This window comes from Dendrobium catenatum, unplaced genomic scaffold, assembly GCF_001605985.2.
Source record: "Dendrobium catenatum unplaced genomic scaffold, ASM160598v2 fragScaff_scaffold_215, whole genome shotgun sequence".
Taxonomy (NCBI): domain Eukaryota; kingdom Viridiplantae; phylum Streptophyta; class Magnoliopsida; order Asparagales; family Orchidaceae; genus Dendrobium; species Dendrobium catenatum.
In genome coordinates this window covers 70,615-90,740 of record NW_021318677.1, presented here as the reverse complement: position 1 = coordinate 90,740, position 20,126 = coordinate 70,615, and the positions used below count along the sequence as shown (strand labels likewise).

At 35.4% G+C, this 20,126-nt stretch overlaps 1 protein-coding gene across 4 annotated transcripts; it reads left to right on the top strand.

Annotated features, from left to right (window-relative positions):
- Window positions 1-1,352: 1,352 nt before the first annotated feature.
- On the top strand, window positions 1,353-19,715 carry LOC110105753 (SKP1-interacting partner 15). Of its 4 annotated transcripts, none has more exons than XM_020835367.2 (2): window positions 1,353-2,830; window positions 19,397-19,715. In XM_020835367.2, exon 1 carries the CDS (start codon window positions 1,515-1,517, stop codon window positions 2,784-2,786), a length of 1,272 nt encoding a protein of 423 aa, XP_020691026.1. In that variant the 5' UTR covers window positions 1,353-1,514; the 3' UTR covers window positions 2,787-2,830; window positions 19,397-19,715. The 4 variants fall into 4 exon arrangements, with proteins under 4 accessions (XP_020691026.1, XP_028548853.1, XP_020691025.1 ...); XM_028693020.1 differs by lacking the exon at window positions 19,397-19,715 and adding an exon at window positions 17,749-17,770 and having other exon boundaries at window positions 1,353-2,799; XM_020835366.2 differs by having other exon boundaries at window positions 1,354-2,799; window positions 19,414-19,715.
- The last annotated feature ends 411 nt before the right edge of the window (window positions 19,716-20,126 follow it).

Here is a 20,126-nt window from a genome sequence, read left to right as displayed (position 1 = left end):
GAGGGCCTCAAGTGGTGGTCCGGCATAGCTTAGGGCCTCAGGTGGTGGTCCGGTGGAGCAACGACGTCAGGCGGTGGTCCGACGGAGGTGAGGACCTCAAGTGGTGGTCCGGCGGAGCTCAAGGCCTCAGGTGGTGGTCTGATGGAGCAACGATGTCAAGCGGTGGTCCGGTGGAGGTGAGGGCCTCAAGTGGTGGTCTAGCGGAGCTCAGGGTCTCATGTGGTGGTCCGGCGAAGCAATGACGTCAGGCGGTGGTCCGGCGAAGGTGAGGGCCTCAAGTGGTGGTTTAATTGAGCTGAGGGCCTCAAGTGGTGGTCCGGTGGAGCAACGACATCAGGCGGTGGTCCGATAGAGCTCAGGACCTCAGGTGGTTGTCCGGCGGAGCAACGACGTCACGCGGTGGTCTGGCGGAGGTGAGGGCCTCAAGTGGTGGTCTGGCGGAAATCTGGAGGTGGTCGTGGAGGAGCTTCTTCCTTCTCTTCTTCAATCTTATCTTCTTGATTGGAGCTCCCTTTTCAAGAGAAAGGGGGGATCTATTTATAGATTTATGGAGTGGCATGACTCGTAAATAGGTGAGAGATCAAGGGTAAATGGGGAGTGGTTGGATGGACGGCCGATATTGAATCCCTTGATCGTGGATCATTCGTCAGAAATTTGAAAGTCTTAATGATGTTGGAATTTGGCGATCTTGGGCTCATTGGATTTTTCTCGTCGAGCCGCTCGATTCGACTAGAAGCACATAATGTTTGGAAACCATTTGGTAATCCAAATTGTGGTTTGAACCTTTCAACAACGCTTTTGGTCCTTGATTTGGACTCATTTGGGCTTGGATTGAGTCGAATTTGGTGTCGTTGGGTTCGTATTTCGTAAACGTTCATTTTGAGTGTAAGTTTGCTGAAATCGGAGTTCAGATGGTCCCAATTTTAATTTTGGTAATTTCCAACTTAATTTTTCATCAAGTTTTGTGTCCGAACAAGATAATTAATTGATGACGCATCAATGATTAACCATAATTTATTTGAATTTACTTGAAACTCAATTTGAATATAAATCTCGACATATTTTAAATTTTAAATTTTTATTTAAATCACTTTATTTGATTTGAACACCAAATTTTAAATTAGATTTGACTATTCGAGGAGAATGTGTTTCCGTGAATTCGCTTGAAGATGATTGAATGGATTTTAATATGATTTTTAAGATTTAAATATTTTCCGTATGAATTTCACCGTAGATATATTTTAAAAATAAAAAAACTAGAAATTTCTAAATTGCCTTTAAGCTTTACCCCGCCTATTTATGCGGTGTCGAGTCTATCTATTGGCATTTCTGCACGCCAGACCCCACATCTTTAGTCTCACCCGCGGTACATCAGAAACCTTTTTGCACAGTGGCAGTCTCGTGAATACTGCGCAGTGCGCACGACCCTACCCTGCAGGTTCTCCGGCACGTTAAGCGACCTTCTAACCTCCATCTCCCACCTCTTCCCCCAGCTTCTCCGGCATCCGGTGCCGATGCCGATGCCGATGCCGCTGCCGCTTCCGATTCCTACGGAGGAGCCCGAGGATCCTTCATCATCTTCTCTTCCTCCAGCGAATTATCCTCCACCAAGCCCCATTCAACTCCTTCCTGACGACACCCTTCACCACATATTCGCCTGTCTACCCCTTCGTGAAACCCTTGCGTCCCGCTCCGTGTGCCGTCACTTCCACGACGCCCTCTCCTCTCCTTCTTTCCTCTCCCTCCTGCCTCCTCTCCCCCTCCTTGCTCTTCGCCATCCCCGCCATCACCATCACAACTATCATCTTCCGCCTTCTCTCCTCGCTTTCGACCCTTCCTCTTCTCGTTGGCTCCGTCTCTCTCTTTCCTTTGTCCCGTTCGCCTCTCTCTCACCCGTTACCGCCTCATCTTCTCTTCTCTACCTCTGGGCCGATCCCTCTCCTTCCTCCTCTTCTTCTGATTCGAAGCCTCCTAAATCACTGATCCTTTGCAATCCCCTCACCCGATCCTTCCGTATTTTACCCCCTCTCGGATCCGCATGGTCGCGCCACGGCACCGTTCTCGCCGCCCCGGCTATCGCTGGCAGCGCCGTTCTCGTCCTCACTGAGCTCGCCGCTTTATCTTACTCACCCGGCGCTGCTTCGTGGCGGAAGTTCTCTCTCAATTTGCCCTCCAAACCTCGCAGTCCCGTCATCATCGGGGCGTCGATCTACGCCCTCTGCGATACCGGCAACCCCTGGCGTAGTCAGTGGAAGCTCTTTTCATGCGCCATCGATGATCTCGGGGGTCCCCGAGGGTGGGCTCAACTAGAGCGCCACGAGTGGGGCGATGTCTTCGATATCCTTAAACGGCCCCGGCTGGTCCGCGGCGCCGGGACCAGCAGGATCTTGATGATTGGTGGTTTGAGGTCTTCCTTTGCAGTGGATGCTCCGTGCTCGACGGTGCTGATACTGAGGTTGGATTTGGGGACCTTGGAGTGGGAAGAGGCCGGTAGGATGCCGCCGGAGATGTACCGGTGCTTTGCTGGAGTTGGTGGGCAAAGAACAGCGGCCGCTACGGCTAATGCTGCGGGGAATAATAAGGTGAAGGTTTTTGGAGGAGAGGGGAGGGTTTGGTTTTCTGGGAAGAGAGTGAGGGGCAAAATGGCGATGTGGGAGGAAGAGGAGGAGGTGGAGAAATGCCCTGGAGTTGGAGGTACATGGAAATGGGTGGATGGGGCGCCGGGTTATGGCGATGTGGTGTACAGGGGATTCGTGTTCGATGCTGCAGCTAATGAGATTTCATGACTGATCCGTGGTGGTATGTTCTGCAACTTTTCTTATCATGTGAGGTTAGATATCAGACATTTGATTGCTTGCTTCCTAGCTTGTCCGTTAATTTTTGTGATGGCGTCACGTTAATCTATTCTGAACTTTTCTTTGGAAAGGGCGCCTGGAAATAAGAGGCTTTTCTCCGCATTTTTACGCACTCTGGTCTCTGGTTCTAAATATCTCGAGCAATCTAAAACTTCTGCTGTGAATGTGGATTCTAGATAGGATCTTATTGCTAGTTGTGTTTGATGCTTGTTAATATTTCTCCTGAAATAAGATTCGTCTTTTTTGCTTTATTTGTGAGAGGTGTTGTTGATTTTAGCTTTCCGTATATTCCTTAGCTTACATGCCCCTCCATGATTAGTCGCTGCTATCCACCTCATTCAAGTTTAGCTTGTAAGATCTTAGGAAGCTGTCAGATATTCAGACATGATATTTGCTTAATTCATATAAAAGTCTCCAAATTTTGAGCCTTTTTGTAAAGGGCCTTATTTTAGAGACTTAATGAAAATGTCCTCATTATTAATCCAAGATCACACTAAATGAATACTCTTTCATTAAATATTCTTTAATTAAGCTCATCATATAACCTCAACAATTATTGGCGAAGCCAAATGCAAAATAAATTCATAACTACTCTATAAATAAAAATCTTATTAGGACTATCTTGAAACTACTATATACTTCTTAATTCATTAATGGGCAAAGCCACATAGGGCAATCAATTTTGACTAGTCTGTTCTTGCAAGAATTAATCGTATTTTGTAGGTTGAGTTTTATGTTGTTTTTTCAATGATAAAATAAGTTTTTGATACTCCAAATCATTACTGTTGGGATGAGATCTTACCTTATCTCAACTCCTAATGACCAAGTACTTCCCTTTGCTTCCATTTGTCCTTTTTGCCTTCTATTTTGATTGGACAATGTCTTGGATATTTGAATTTGAACTTGCGTCCATTTTTTGGGCAGTCTATTTTTCTTTATGTGGCTTCATTTCATCTATAAATAAGATCCGAATCCCTTCTTTTTGACCAAATCTCACTTTCCCTTAATTTCTGTTGGTTAAGAGCTTTCTAAAGACTATTGTTATCTTATTTGAGGCAGTATACCATTGGTTGCTTGAATCGTGCATTGAATATTATGTGATTAATTTGAAAATTTTCCTGACCATTCTTCAATTCAATCTTTGGCTCTAAATGGGCTTCCTTGAGTCTATAAACATCACCATTTATTTTAATAATTGAGCCCTCATGCCGTATGATAAACTCTATGCCCTATGTTGCTCTTTAAGCTTCTACTTTCCAAATGTTTTTTCATCTAGCTATTTTAGCTTTCTCTTGGAAAACTTGCTTTCCGTAACACATATGATCTTTTAAACTTAGTTTTTATTTTGATGTTATTCTTTAATTGTTGCTCCCAAGCTTTATAAAGCTCTTCTTCTTTACCCAAGCTTCTGGTGGTAAAGTTCTCCATTGCTTTGAACTTTCACTTGGTTAAACCTCAATTGAGGTGTAAATTAAAAGTGGTTGAGCTCTTTTGAATGTTGGTTCTTCTTGTAGATCCCCATGAAAGAAGTCGTTCTTCACATAATATTATCGAAGTGGGCTACCAAAGATAACACAAAGTTCATATATTCTCATATTTGCCACTGCGATACATATCTTATGTAGTCAAATTTATATCTATGTGTAAATTAATCTCACTTTATATCTTTCAATAAAGCTATCAACCTTATACTTCAAAGTAAGAGCGCATTTGTTGCCTACTATATTTTTTGACTAAGCTTATTGGCAATCTTATATGTGATGTTTTTTCTACAATGCATCCATCTTCTCTTAAATAACATTTCTTCATTCTTGTTTTAATAATGCCTCTGATAAAGTGCTTGGAGAAGGAAGGCATTTAAGTTCATAATGAAAATTTTATTTAGAGGAGAAAGACATTTAACTAATATGTGCAAACATAATGGATATAAATGTTGCATTATGCAACTTCTAGTAGCTTTTTAATAATAATAGAAAAATCAATGGCTGCTTCATCAGAAGATCAATACTTATCATGTCTTTATTAATAGTTTCTGAGATGATATTTTGAGCTTGTGTTAGGTCTAGTACTACTCTTATTCTTGAGTATACCCGAGGGAATCTCATAGAGTCATAAATCAAGACAAATTTTTGTTGACAAGAGTAGACACAAATTTTCGGTTGGGTTGGGGAGGAACATTTGTATCCTTTTTGTGTAATAAAGTAGCCAAGAAATAAACACTTACTAGCTTTGAGGTCCAATTTTTTTTTTATTTTAAATATGAATATTAACAAAAGAGGTATACCCAAATATTTAATATGTAAGGCCATTAGACGGTTTGACCTAGGCATAGAATTTGGCAAGACACTCCATGGGGGATTCATATTCTAAGGTTTGTGAAGGTAGTCTATTTATCATGTAATTTGTAGTGATTATAGCTTACCTACAATAGGTTTTAGGAATATTCCCTTGAAAATATATTACCTAAGTGATATTAAGTGTCTATTTTTCTTTTTAGCAACTCAATTTTGTTTTTGGTATATGAACACATGCTGACTCATGAATTATATGATCTCTTTGGAAGTAATAGATTGTACGGGATTAAAAAATTGATTGAAGTATTTGTTTCTATTATCAAACCTGAATTTTTTTATTTGATTCTAAATTGATTTTGAACATTGAATGAAAAGTAGGAACAATATTGCTCATATAAGAGTTTTGTATTTGATTAAGAATATCCATGTGACTTTATTATATATGTACAATCATTAATTAGAGAAACGAACCATCACAAAAACATTTGGAACTGTGAGTGGTCCCAATTGCCACTATAGACTAATTGAAAAGGATGAGAACTTCTTCTATTAGACTATTACTAGCATGAAAGGATTCACAAGTGTACTTTGTAATTTCGCAAGTTTGGCAATGAAATTTTGTGATATTAAACCCTTTGAAAAGAAAGGTAAATATTATATTTAAATGTTTAAAATATGGATGGCCTAGAAGAAAGTGATGAAGCGAAATTGTCTTTTTTTGAAGAATCAAGAGATGATAAAGATATATTAATCATGACCCTATTTGAAGCACTTGATGTTTTTAGGCAGTAGTGCCCATCACTTTTTTTAGTCACATATTCTTCCTCAAATCTTGGTCCAAAAAAAATATAATAAGAAGGATGGAACATTGCATAACATTTTAGATCTTTTCTAAATTTTTGAAATGAAACTGTTTAGATGATAATTTTGGCATATCAAGGATATTTTTAAGGGGTAAAGAAGGTGTGACTTGGATATTGCTCAACCTTATAATTGTAGCAAGAGAATCATATGAAGTATAAGATTTGAAATATTGACAGATGTAGGTGTGATTTGTGACATTTGAGTCAAATCCAAAGAATTGATCAAGAACTTTCTTGTGGCATGTAGTTTATTAGATATTGAGGCCTATCTAAGTGTGCGAATGAGCATGCAACACAACACTATAAAGATTCTTGTCAAGGGAGTTGAAGAGATCTACTCAAGTGAAGGTGTACTCTTCTTCCCTCTCGAGAATTTGAATTTGACCAAATTTAGGATTGATTCTAAAAAGAAATTCATATACTTGGTCCTTCTCAATGTAGTTTTTTTTAAGATGGCATCATATTGGCATTTTATTTCAAATACATGATAGTGATCTATCTATTGACATATACTTTTAACAAACGACATATTAAGTTACCATTTTTTTCTTTTTGTTTTACTCCTTTCGTCTTCATCTTGATCTCATAAACTTAGGTTACATCACAAGCTTTTATGTAAGTGCACGAATAGAGTCCCACATCTCTTTAGCAATAGTCACGAACATGCAAGTATACTAATTGATTAGATCCATCAAGTTAAATAGTCATGCCATAATTAGGTAGTAAGCTACATCCCATGCTTCAAACATTGGATAACCTCTTTGGTCATGTCCTTAGAAGATGTTCAAGTCTCCCTTTTCCCCTTTAAATATGCCTTAACAAATTGTGATCAGTTGATCAATCAATAAATAGGCTTGATGTTTTGCAAATGTGCAATCACTTAATGAGAGTTGACTTTATCATGTTGGACATCGGTTTCTTATGTTTCCATAGATATAATTCAATAGGATTAAAAAAAGGAAGTTATAAGGGCTATTGGTGAGGTTGAAGGATACGACAACGATGATAAAGGCCTAAGAATGTAGATTCTAGCAAATGTAAGAAATTTTGAAGCAATGAGATAGAGTGGTTGCAATCGCAATAATGAAGGCTACAACAACTCCAAGGGGGGAGGTGAGAGGAGCTCGATGCTAAGAAGCAATCAAGCATAGGTCAATGCCAACAAAAATTATCAAGCAAAGATCAATAACAATAACAAAGTTAAATGTCAGCAATGAAATCGTGGAGTAGAGAAGAAATCTAATGGAGAAATTTGATCCTGGCAAAATCAAAGTTGGGGATATAGCAAAAGAATCATGTTGAGCAGGGATTGGTGTAGCATTACAACATTGAGCAGAAGTTAGGATTGCTGATGAGACATAAGATATTGTTGAGTTACTAGAATTTCTGGGCCTTAACAGTAGGCAATGATAGTTGTAATGTTAAATGGTGAAGAGAGATGCAAATTAGAAGAGTCTAGAGCTCTGATGCCACATGAAGACACATGAAGAATAAGACGTCTTTCTTATTCTTCTAAGTATATGATAAAAGGCAATATATAGATTGTTCTAGGAAAAAAATTAAGAAAATAGTCTATATTAAAATTAAAAAAAAAATCTACAACATGCTTGTCAATGGAAAATAACAAATCACAATGCAAAAGTTCCCATGAAGTCATAGCGGATAGCACACGATGTAGTGTGTGCTATTTTAATTATGAGAAAATATAGATAAAACTGCTGCTAAATATGAAGTACTTTTTATTGAAAAATAAATTATTTATGGTAATGAAAATAGGTAAATTGACACTTCAGCTCAAGTCTTCAACAACTCTAAATTCAAAATATTATAATATCACAAAGCATTATGAGCAAAAGTATGTATTGCATTACTTGCTACTAAATTTGACAATCCATAAAAAATTTCACAACTTTATTTCATCACGAGATGCCCAATCATCATCCATAAGAGAGCAACCATTTTTAAAACAGTCTTCTTTATGATGTTGTAACTATGGATGTGTTTATTTTACCTCTTTCTCCAAATATTGAACCCACACCTCATGATAGTGGCGGTTTCATTCCAAATGCCTCCACTACTATCGGGAAACTATCATACTTAATTGCATTGAAGGGAATCTTGTCATCATACATCCAACATCAAAACATTTGGGCTATTCTTTTTATCATCTTATTTATTGTAGCCTACATCTCTTTTTTGGAATTTTCCCTTTCGTTGCTTCACCGCCGCAAAAGGATTCAGTTTAAAAAATATATTCAACTATCCTTTAGCCTTTTGTTTATTAAGCATAGAAGTAATTTATTTTTGGCTAGATGTATTTGATTTTATTGTATAGTATCTTTTTGATAATTCAACACATAAATAATCATCATCTAGCATCTCATCAAAGTTATTACTTTTATCAATATTAATATATGATGATTCATTAATTTGGTCTTTCATTTTTTTTTTTTTAAACTCCTAAATTTTATGTTTTACATGTTGAGGACAATTAGTATAAGTTTGAATGTTTCGAAAATCCCTATCCAAATATTGTTTGTGATCAATAGTTCCTCCATTTTATCATTTTACTACAAAAATACATGTCAATTGTCATTAATTTCTTTTGTCTGTATTATATATATATCCATTCATGATTTTCTTTCTAGTTTGGCTAAAATCAACATTGTTTTGAGCACCTAATAGATGAAACTATTAACATATATAAGAAAAAAATAAAACTTGGGAAGTATCAGTCAAGGAATGATAGGGTAACAAGTAAATATAATGAATGCCGCTCGCTTGCCTCTTGATTTCAAGCCAATTAGACTATATAATTATACCATGTTTATCTTTAATTTATAATTGATGTTATTCACCTCTTTATCAAATAAATATGTCAATTTTTTGTTTGATTAAATTAGTTTGTTTTGTTTCATTTTTTCTTTTATTTTTTGGTTTGTGTGGTGCTTTATTAATCTTTTCTATGAAAAAAAATATTGTACTCTTGTCTTTAAGATGCAATTTAAACTAATTAAGTTAAGAAATTTCTTAAACTAAATGCTAGATAACTTTATAGAATTATTTGCTTTAGCATAATTAAGTTTAAATGGATTTTTTTAAACAAAATGCACAAATAACTTTACAAAATTATTTCGTTTTTTTTTTCATGATGTGACAATTAATAATATATTAAGTTAATACGACGAGTGAGTTATAATTATTAAACCCTTAATTGTTTTGCATGACTGAATCCTTCTTCACGAATCCATGATTGACATAATAAAGTTATTTTATTTTACATTATAGTTTAGCATATAAAAAAAGGTAGATTTCAAGATAAATTTAACTTTTAACATGACCCCTTATCAATTTAGAAAAATTAGGATCCTTACAATTCATAAATTAAATGTATGGGGTTTCTATGAAATACCTTTGAAACCAGTGGAAAGAAAGCCCTTCTTTTTCATCACTTGAAAACCTTCCTCTGTGGTCTTGAAGGCTAGAACAACATTCGGTGAGAACAGTGTTTGGTGCTAGAGCTAACGACATTCAGCAAGGTGGTGTTTGACAAGTGTGTGTCAATGATGAGAGCAGCATCTGATCAGAGCAAGAGCAACATTCGGTGTAAGAGCTAGGGGCATTCTGTGAGATCGAGAGTCGTGATGGCTTGCAGATCAAGACCGAATCTCTCGGCGCCTTAACAAATACTAAATGGAGATAATAAAAATAATAAATACATGATAATTAATTCTTTTAATTTTAAGCCTTAAATCATGTAAATTAAAATAGTGAGCGTTGTGGGGATTACCGGCTATGCATTATTTTCTGTGCATAGTGCAAATAGTGCATGCCATTTTAACCCTTATGCTACTCATCATGGGAATGATGTAGGGATGTGCCACACCGCACTATGCATTATAGTGTGCACTATTTTGTGCTATTGACATGTGTGACATACAAGTATCATATATCTACATATTTTTATTCCAGAGCTTTCATACATGAATTTGTGGGACCTTTATTTTCATCCTTGGCATTAATACATGGGATCCTAAATTCATTTATTGGCATGAATTAGTGGGATTCTGATATCCTTCCTTGATATGGATCCCATGATTTGAATATGCACGTTCTCCCAGAGCACATCTAGAATTAAATTGACTATAAAATGGATTTATAATGGTCTCCACTAGCTTATTATGTTTGGCTAGTTTTTTTAAACAGTCTTAACGCCGTGTATGATTGAGAAAATATAATTTTATTGTAAAGTTAAATAAATTTAATATTAAATATAGGAAATGAATACATATTATGTATTGAAATGTAATCGCATATACAACAAAGTGGTTTTCATGCCAACATTTTACATTTGAAATAGAACTTGTAACCTCATCAAAGTACACAAAACTTTGCATGTTTCCAATCCCAATTATAGGTGACATGTAGAAAATCAACCAAAAAATGTATTGTACTTTAACAAATCACTAATGTTGCTCAAATAAATTGCGGAAGTTTGTGAAGTCATTAAAGAAAAATCAATCTGGGCAATGCAAAATTATAGTTATCCCTGGTTCTTTATATAAGCAACAATTGCTTCAGCTGAAACATGCACCTAATATCTTACATCTTAACAATCTAAATTATGAGTCGTGTAAATGTTTTGGATTAAAGGTTCTCAAATAGGTTCAAATTATAATTATCAGCCATTCCATTTAGATAAAAACTTGTGCTTGCTGCTACTTCCGTCACCTCCGCCACCTCCGCCACACCCACCATCATAACCGTCATCAGGGATTACTTGGAAGCCTCACACCACCACTACCTCTATTAAAAATTTTGGAGCATTACTCTCATCTTTATGCGGATGGCAAATATTTATTAAAGAAAATGACTAAATAAATGAAGGAAAAGTGGATTACGAGGCATTAAGCTTCGCAGGAGAAGGTTGGGGAGAGACCAATTTGTTTGACGCTAACTAAAATAAAGACCTGCTCGGTGATGACAGTGTAGATGCTTTCTGAGTTATTGCCACCTATATCAGTTTCTTTTAAGAGTTAAATGTGGACGAGTAAGGAACATTAGGAAAGAATGTATTTGGAGTTGAACTTGATATTATATGACACTTTTATGTAATTCTTATATTTTATGTTATTTTGCTTTTGTAATATTTGGATTTCAATTTTTTTTCATGCAATTTATAATTTGTTAATTTACATCTTGTGCAATTTTTTGTTTCATATGTTTGTCAATTTGTTATTTCACAGTTTAATAAAAAATTAATATGTCATCTTTTAACATATTATTTGGGTATTACATAAAAATCATTTTTAACCTTATTTTCACTCTACCAATATTTGAATTTTGAGGCATCTAAAAACGCCTTGAGGCTTATCCTTCCTCACCTCTTGAATAAAAAATGTCATAATTCCGAATTACAAAATTTTAAACCTTGGTTTACATTTAAATTCACCATTTTCATTCATTACTATTAACGACATCTCTATATAATAGAGAATTTTATTCACTGAACTAAAAAAAAGTTGTTATTACTTTTTATCTCATTGTTAGGGTTTTAAATGAATTGAGCCGAGCCGAGCCGAGCTTCGGTATGTTTGAGCTTGAGTTCGTTTTTCCAAGACCCTATTAAAGCTCGGGTCGATAAGATTTGAGCTTTCTTGGTTCTATATGAGCTCGAGCTAGTTTAAAAAACACATGTTTGAGCTCAGCTCATGTTCATGTTTGAGCTTGGATCATTCTAGGGTTGTTTATTAACGAGCTACTCATTTAACAAATCGAGACTATTAATGAGCTGCTCGAGCCTATTAACAAACCGCTCGTTTAACAAAATAGTAACGCTTTCTTTACTATTAATGAACACCCCAAATCAGGATGTTTTGTTTTCTCCTGGTCTTTTTTTTGTACGTGTGGAAGAAGGTTAAGATACCCACTACGCGGTAAATTAGAACGTTTTCATGGTCCGTCGGTGCGCTCATTCCGAATTCTATTTATCTTTGACCGAGCTAAGAGAATTTCCTTATTCGGTCGTTCAGAGATGGTAGTAGGGGTTGCCACTCACGCCTTAATTGAACAGCTTGCCAACCCGTTCCCGGTCGCCTTCCCGCTGCTCAATAAACAACAAATGCTCCATACATATTTTACCTTTATTTAGCAAAACTAAATCACTCAAAAGTGTAGGACTAAACTTCTCTCTTTTTTTTTTTGCTAATGCATGCCACAAAGGAGGGAGAGGCGGGCATGCTATCCAAAAATGTAAAAGTAAACTTGCAGGGAGCTATTTATGTTAATAACCGGTGGTTTAGTTAACAATTTATGTCATTAAATACATCTAAAAACATGAATTAAATATAAATATCAATTAAATGAGTGAATTAAATTAGTTAAATTAATTTAACAATTTTTTTAAAACTACATATTTATTTCAAGCTAATTCGAGCCAGACATGAGTCTTAATCGAGCTTCTTAACGAGTTTGTTCACAAGCATTAAACAATATTATTTGTGTACATAAACGAACCGAGCAACAAGCTAGTCACACTTGTTTATTTAGCTGTCGAGTATTTATAAAAAATGTTCAAGCTCGTTCCTTTAGCGCATCAACGAATATAAACGAGCTCTTATTGAATCGAGCCACAAGCAGCTCGTCGAACGCTTGGTTCATTTACAGCCCTGCAACGATCATTCTTTTCATTAAAGCATTGTTATTTCTTAAACTAGGAAAATGAAAAATAACATGAATGTTTCTAACTTGATGATTAATCCCTATTGAAGGCCTCTTGTAGTTATTATCGCAGTTTTATAGTTATGAAGCATAGCCACTTATAAAGGATCATTATGATGTGTTGGACACTTCAAGACACCATGCTTAACACATCATGTGGCATGCCAAATTTTTTATCTTCCGAGAAAGTTCCAGCTTTTCAGGGATGCATTTTGACAATTACTCTTCTTTAGCAGTTTATGAAGAAGTGGAAGTGTTGGCAGACTATTTTATGCAAATTATGTCTCTCCAACTCAATTCTATGCCTGATAATTTTTTACTTCTTTCTCTCTATCGCTCTCTTAATATCATTATCACTCTAAAGTATTAGTATCTTATTATTTTTCATATGTAATTTAGAAGTCTATTATAACTACAAAGGATGTATTTCTACTTATAAATTCAAAACAGCACTTTTGAATGTTATATCATGTGTAGTTGTATCCATCTCTATGTTTGTGTCCAAGCATTATAGTTCTGCAATTTTGCATTATTATATAGAAACTTGCAAAAAAACAAGATAATCTAAGCGGTTTGTTTTTACTTGTCTGAAAATTTGCTTAACTGACACAATCATCTTGTGTGGTAGGCTATGTTGCACTGATACGCCTATTTATGAGTCATGCTGTATCGAATACGTGTCGGATATGGATACGCCTCTGATACGGCACGGATAAGTGTTGGATACGGCTATACCGTGTCCAATTAAAATATTATTTAAATTTGATCGGACACGTGTATCGGATACACGTATCCGATTAAAAAAAAATAGAGCCGCAATTTGCCATATTCATTTCGGCTATCCGCTCGATATCCTTATTCATTTATGCGGCTTAAACATTTTGGTGAGCTAGGTTTTTCGTTTCCGCATAGGTGTTTGTCTTCTTCGTTATAGTCGAAGGAGCGGCACGACGACGCGAGCATAGAAGCAGACAGGATCATCCTTCGTCGACAAAGAGGCTTGACGACGTGAGCATTAAAGACGACAGAATCCATCGTTAATGGAGCGACTCGACAACACTAACAATGAAGGCGACGTGAGCATTGAAGGTTCGTTTTCTTCATTCTTCGTTTTATTAATCGTAGGGTACCGCTCGGTACTCGGTACTGCTCAGTACTGCTCGGTACTCGGTACTACTCAATACTTGGTACCGCTCGTGTAATATCAAAATCTGCTCCAGGATCGTCCAGGACGATCTGGGATCGTCCTGGGACGATCAGTTAAGAATCTGTTCCAGAATTTGCCCAGATTTGCTCCAGGTGATTTTCTGTATGCATCGTCCAGGCCGATCGAGGCTTCGGCCAGGCCGATTGGCACTGTTCAAAATATCGGCCTGAAACAAGTTCTGGGAACCGTCCAGGACGATCCAATTTGGTCTGATCGTCCTGGGACGATCTGGCGATCGGCCTAGAGAAAACTTTAAAACAACTCTTATAATAAAATTTTGTTTCGGGGGCAGTGCCCCCTTGGACCCCCGGCAGAGGCGCAACATATCTACACTTTTAATTAAAAATTTTCATGTTTCAAATTCATGCGGATTAATTTGTGTCAATCCTTCATAGGATAATGAGCTCTAGTAGTGTAGGAATTGGGTCTAATGATGGTCCATCAGAGACAGTTTTTGAAGATAACAAACCTCTGTGGGGTTATATGACAAAAATAGGTAAAACATCAGAAGGGGGTAACAATATTGCATTCAAATGCAATTTTTGTAATGCCACATACAAAGGATCATATTATAGAGTGAAAGCTCATTTGTTGAAGATTAGTGGTCATTTAATTAAAGTATGCTTGAATATAAGCTCATCACAAATGACTGAATTGTAAAGAAAAATCAGTGAAGTTGAGCAAAGGAGTAAAAAATAGCTTCCAAAACATATTTCACTTCCAAGCACTCCGCTTCATATGCTTCATCATCTTCTTCAATTAGAAGTGATGATAGTACTGTTAATAAGGGGCCTTTTCAGATGGAGGGATTTGAACCAAAAGGAAAAAAAATATGATGTAGATAGTGCTTTGAAGAAAGCATTTAATTTACAAATGAGAGAACAACTAGATGAGAAAATAGCTAGAATGTTTTACTCAACTGGACTTCTTTTTAACCTAACAAGAAATTCACATTACAAGAATGTCTTTACCTATGCATGTAATAATAATCTTACAGGATATGTGCCACCTGGATATAATGTCATTAGAACTAAGTTGTTGCAAAGAGAGAATGATAATATTGAGAAGTTGCTCGAGCCTACTAGAGGAGTTTAGAAGGAAAAAATAGTTAATTTGGTTTGTGATGGGTGGACAGATCCACAAAGAAGACCGCTTATCAACTTCATGGATGTAACAAAAAGATATCCTATGTTTATCAAAGCTGTAAACTATGAAGGACAGTACAAGGATAAGTTCTTCATTTCTAATTTAATCAAAGAAGTTATCATGATGGTGGGGCCTTCAAACATCATCCAAGTCAGTACTGATAATGCACATGTTTGTAGAGTTGCAGGTCTACTTGTAGAGCAAGTTTATCCTCATATTTTTTGAACACCATGTGTTGTGCATACGCTTAATCTTGTCTTGAAGAATATTTGTGCAGCTAAGAATATCGAGGCAAACGAAATCACCTACAATGAATGTCATTGGATAACAGTGATTGTTGAAGATGCAATTGTAATTAGAAATTGTATATTGAATCACTCCATGAGACTCTTTATGTTCAATGATTTCTCTAATTTGATGATGTTTGCAGTTGCTGAAACTCGGTTTGCCTCGGTTATAATGATGTTGAGAAGATTCAAAAAAATAAAAAATGCTCTTCAAGCTATGGTGATCAGTGACAAATGGTCCTATTATAGGGAAAATGATGTTGGGAAGACTAGGTATATGAAGGAGAAGCTTTTAGATGATTTATGGTGGGATGAGATTGAATACATCATAAATTTCACAGATCCAATTTATGAGATGTTGAGAGTAACTGATACGGATAAAAGAAATTATATATAGACGTGAGAGAAAGGCACTTCATGAAGACTCAAGCTTTTGGAATATTATTTATGCTATTCTAGAAGATAGGTGGAGCAAAAGTAATACACCTTTACATTGCTTGGCTCACTCACTAAATCCTAGGTAAATTTCAACATTTTTTATTATTAATTCACAATTTGTTGTTTAGTAATTTCAACATTTTTTCATCATTTCATTTTAATATTTTTTGACGATATTCAACTAAAGAATGACTTCAAGAGGATCCTCAAAGAGTTTCTTCACAAAAAGATTTAGAAATTTCAAATATGAGGAAGACATGTTTGAAGCATTATTTTCCAAATGAGGAGAGAAGAAGTGTCAATATTGAGCTTGCTAAATTTTTTGGTTATTTAGAGGACTTTGGTGACCAAGAGTCAGTGTGTGATAGGTGGAGAATTGATTCGAAAATGTGCTGGATTATACATGGAGCTTCAGCACCTCTATTTCAAACAATTGCCATAAAATTGCTTGGCCAAGTTTCATCCTCATCTTGTTGTGAAAGAAATTGGAGCACATACTTGTTCATCCAATCAATGAAACTAAAATTACTCCACAACGGGCTGAAGATTTAGTTTATGTGCATACAAACCTTCGGTTTCTCTCAAGGAAAACTCCAACTTATATGAAAGGAGACAACAGGATGTGGGATGTTGCTGGAGATGGATTTAAATCTCTTGAGAATATGAGAATATTAGAAATTGCTCATCTTTCACTTGATGAGCCTGAATTAGAAGCTATGATATTTATTGAAGAAGATATAGAAACTCAAAGACAAATCACTGAAGAAGCTAATCATATCATTCCTTCTATTGAATAGTTGAAATTTCATGTGTTGAACAATTTATCTTCTTGTTTTTATTGTTGTACTAGACATTTAAATATTTAATACTTACTTTTATTTCAATTTTTTTTGTCATTTCAAATATTACACTTTGATTACTTTCTTAATTTTTATGTATTATTTATATATTATAATGCCGTATCCGCGCCGTATCCGTATCCTGTATTTTTAAGAATTGGCGTGTCCCGTATCTATATCGTGTTGTATCCGTATCGCCGTATCCTTATCGGTGCAACATAGGTGGTAGGGCACGATTTTAATGTTGCAACCTTTTTTTTTATCCAGAAATCTGAAGGCTTCTTGATGCCATCAACTTGAGTAGTATATAAGCATGCCTTCTTATTTTTAGCTTTATTCCGACAGTTCATATAAGGTTTTAAAAGTAACTGAGGGTGCAATATTATTAGACACCCATTATGCTATGAATTCAAACAAGATAGTATTACTGAGTTTAACCTATAGTTGTAGTTTTCTTTTCTGAATTTTCTCACCTTTTGAAATTCATAATATGATTTTTTTTTTAAGTATGTGTTGCAAAATATTTTTAGGCCTGTCTCACCACACAGAAATTGTGATATTTGCAGTTTCATTGAAGGAAAAAAATGTTGTCTAGCCGATTACAAAACTGTTTTCTGAGTAAAATGACCTGCTTAAAAGGTTATATTGCCTAATCATAAAATTCATTTCTAAATTTGGAATAATCATTGCCTAGAACATAATCAAGTGCTTTTTTTGGTGATGATTAAGTACCATTTCTATCTTGAACTTTACAAAGTCTTTGCCTAAACATTAAATATTTTTGTAAAAAATTTGGTTAAAATTATTTGTTATGAAAATAATTTTGCATATGGCTTGCAAAACCATCTCATTAGATTTTATGAACTCACCCGTAAAAAATTTTTTAGGCAACGGTTATTTGCAGTGTTACCTCAAGTTTAAAGCATCTAATTTACCTTAAGACAGGCCTTATACACAGCAGCTGGAAGACTGTCGACTTAATGCAGTGCTTTTGCTGAATATTGTCAAATGCTAAAATTTTCTTGTATTTTAGCAGCCTCTTAGATCGTAATTTCTCATTCTCAAATTCCTCAGCAATGTCACACTTCTTATTTCGCAGGTTACTACCTTTTCTCCAGCCCAAAACCAATCTATTTTCTTGTTGCAGGTTGTCGTCCTATACAGAAATTTCCTTCTCATTTGTTATGGTACACCTAAATTTTCCTTAAATGTTTTAGATGTCGGTGCTCGTAGAAATTATCTTTTAGAATTTTAAGATAAATTCGTGATAAAACTAGTTGGATATATTCAGAATGATAATGTTAGAGGGTTGGTGTGAATAGTATTTATTAAAAATAAGATATTAAGATATAGATAGGTGGCAAGGGCATAGTATTTATTAAATATAAAATATTAAAATATATATAGGTGGTTTGGCCATGTGCAATAGAGATTATAAGATGTGGCGAGTAAAATTAAGGAGAAAAAGGGTATCCAAAGGTTAAGACAACAGAAATTGTGCAAAATATAGAAAAAGTGCATGAATAGGATTAACAACTCCTACAACACTTTAATAGGATGAAATGAAAAATAAGGATTCATAAAATTGATCTCAAATTATTAGAATAAGGCTAATGATGATGATGACCTTGTAGACCTGTTGCTTCTGCTTATTAAACTTTGATTGCAGTCATCCAAATCTATCTACTGTTGCTGAGCTTCAATTACTTCTCAGTGTATTTCTTTTACACATTCAGCTTTTAGAGTCTAACATTGTACCTCCCTGATGTCAATGGGTAGGTATAAACTTCAATGCATTGATATGCCTATGAATAATTAACAAAATACGATGCATGCTGCACATATTAGATAATGTCATAGGAAAGTTATATTGTTACTTCTTGAGCCACTATCCAATCAATTCTTGGTAATTTTTCTTTTCTTATTAGAATTTAGAGTCCCTCATTCTTCAGAAATTTATTTATGTGGTTGGATATACATTTGCAGTAAATATCTTTTGTTGGATGGAATTGAATGTGAAATCATATACTAATTTCACTTCGGTGGTCCTATAACACCCAACTGGTCCATTTTTATTCAATCTTTACTTTCCCCGGAATAATGTCTGCTGTCAGTGGCACCTTTGGAAAGCTTTAGAAATAGCTGTTTTAGTTTCCCAGATAATAATTTCTATATTGCATTCTCTCATGCACTTGCCTGTGGCTCAGACTGAATCCAAATTACTAGATATAAGGGTTATTATCTGAAACATTAGTTTTTCGTGGAAGCTAAAAGACTTTGGCACCGCAGGGTGTAGATAGCTTTTGGTAGAATTCAAGTTGGATGGTTGAAGTGGATGAATGCATCGGACCTGTTGTGTAACAGAAAAATACACAAAAAGATAGATCTCTCGCATCTGATTTAGGCTTCGTTTGGGACAACTTTCTTATTACTTTTCAAAACAATTTTTTAGTTTAAAAAATTTTTATTCTAAAAAACTGCTTCAAGAAGCAGTAAGAAAGCCGTCGCAAAAAAAAACCTAAATCAATGCACTCAATTTAGTTGTCTCATTTTCTTCATTGTGCAGATAAGCAATTTGTTGAACTGCTTTGAAATATCTAAAGATTATGTCATTTCTATTCTTTCAAATTCCTGTTGGATAAATATATAGTAAAGAATATTTTCTCAGCATTTCGCTCTAATTTTTCATTTTTTCTCTCAACATCCACATTTTGAAACTATATTTTTATATACTTATTTGATTGAAGGGAAGCTCCATGTTCAGGAAATCTGGCCTGCTATAACAATCCATTGAAGGATCTCCTCAATCTGCTCATTTAACGAATTCCACTGCAACAAAACAGTGTAAGTGTCAGTTGATTTATCCAGAATTCTCCGGCATTCAGCTATTGATGCTATATAGTCTATGTAGGCATTATTTTTAGATACATTGCAATTGTGTTGGATTTTGCTGAAAACTGAACTTCTGGTTCTTCGTGTTATATTTGGAACTCTGTTATCTTACGATATTCTACAGTGATGAAGAGCGGAGATATATGCAATGTTATTATTATTTTTTTATCTTAAGCTGATTACTTATATTTCATATTTTCTAGTTCATTTTTTTCAGCACATTAATATAGAAATTGACCATTAGTATTATTATTATTTTTTTAGTGCAGTTTGTTATCGTATTTATGGTTTGGGCTATTGTAATTAGGGGTGTAAGTGAATTGAGCCAGCTCGTGCTCGACTCGTTTAGGAGCTTGTATGTCAAGTTTATTGAGTTTCGAGCTCCAGCTCAAGTAGAATTTCGAGCTCTAGTTCTAGCTCGGGTGATGCTTGGATCGTGGAAGGCTTGTGAGCTCATTTTTCAGTGGCACGAGCTGAGCTCGAGTTTGCCTTTTGAGCTTGACTCGAGTCAAGCTCAAGATTTCGCTTGCAAGTTGAGCTCCAATTAGATCTAATTCAAGCTCAATTTGACTCATTTGCATCTTA

Excerpts from the sequence above, each read along its gene's own strand:
- LOC110105753 (XM_020835367.2), top strand. The coding sequence starts at position 1,515 with ATGCCGATGCCGATGCCGCTGCCGCTTCCGATTCCTACGGAGGAGCCC.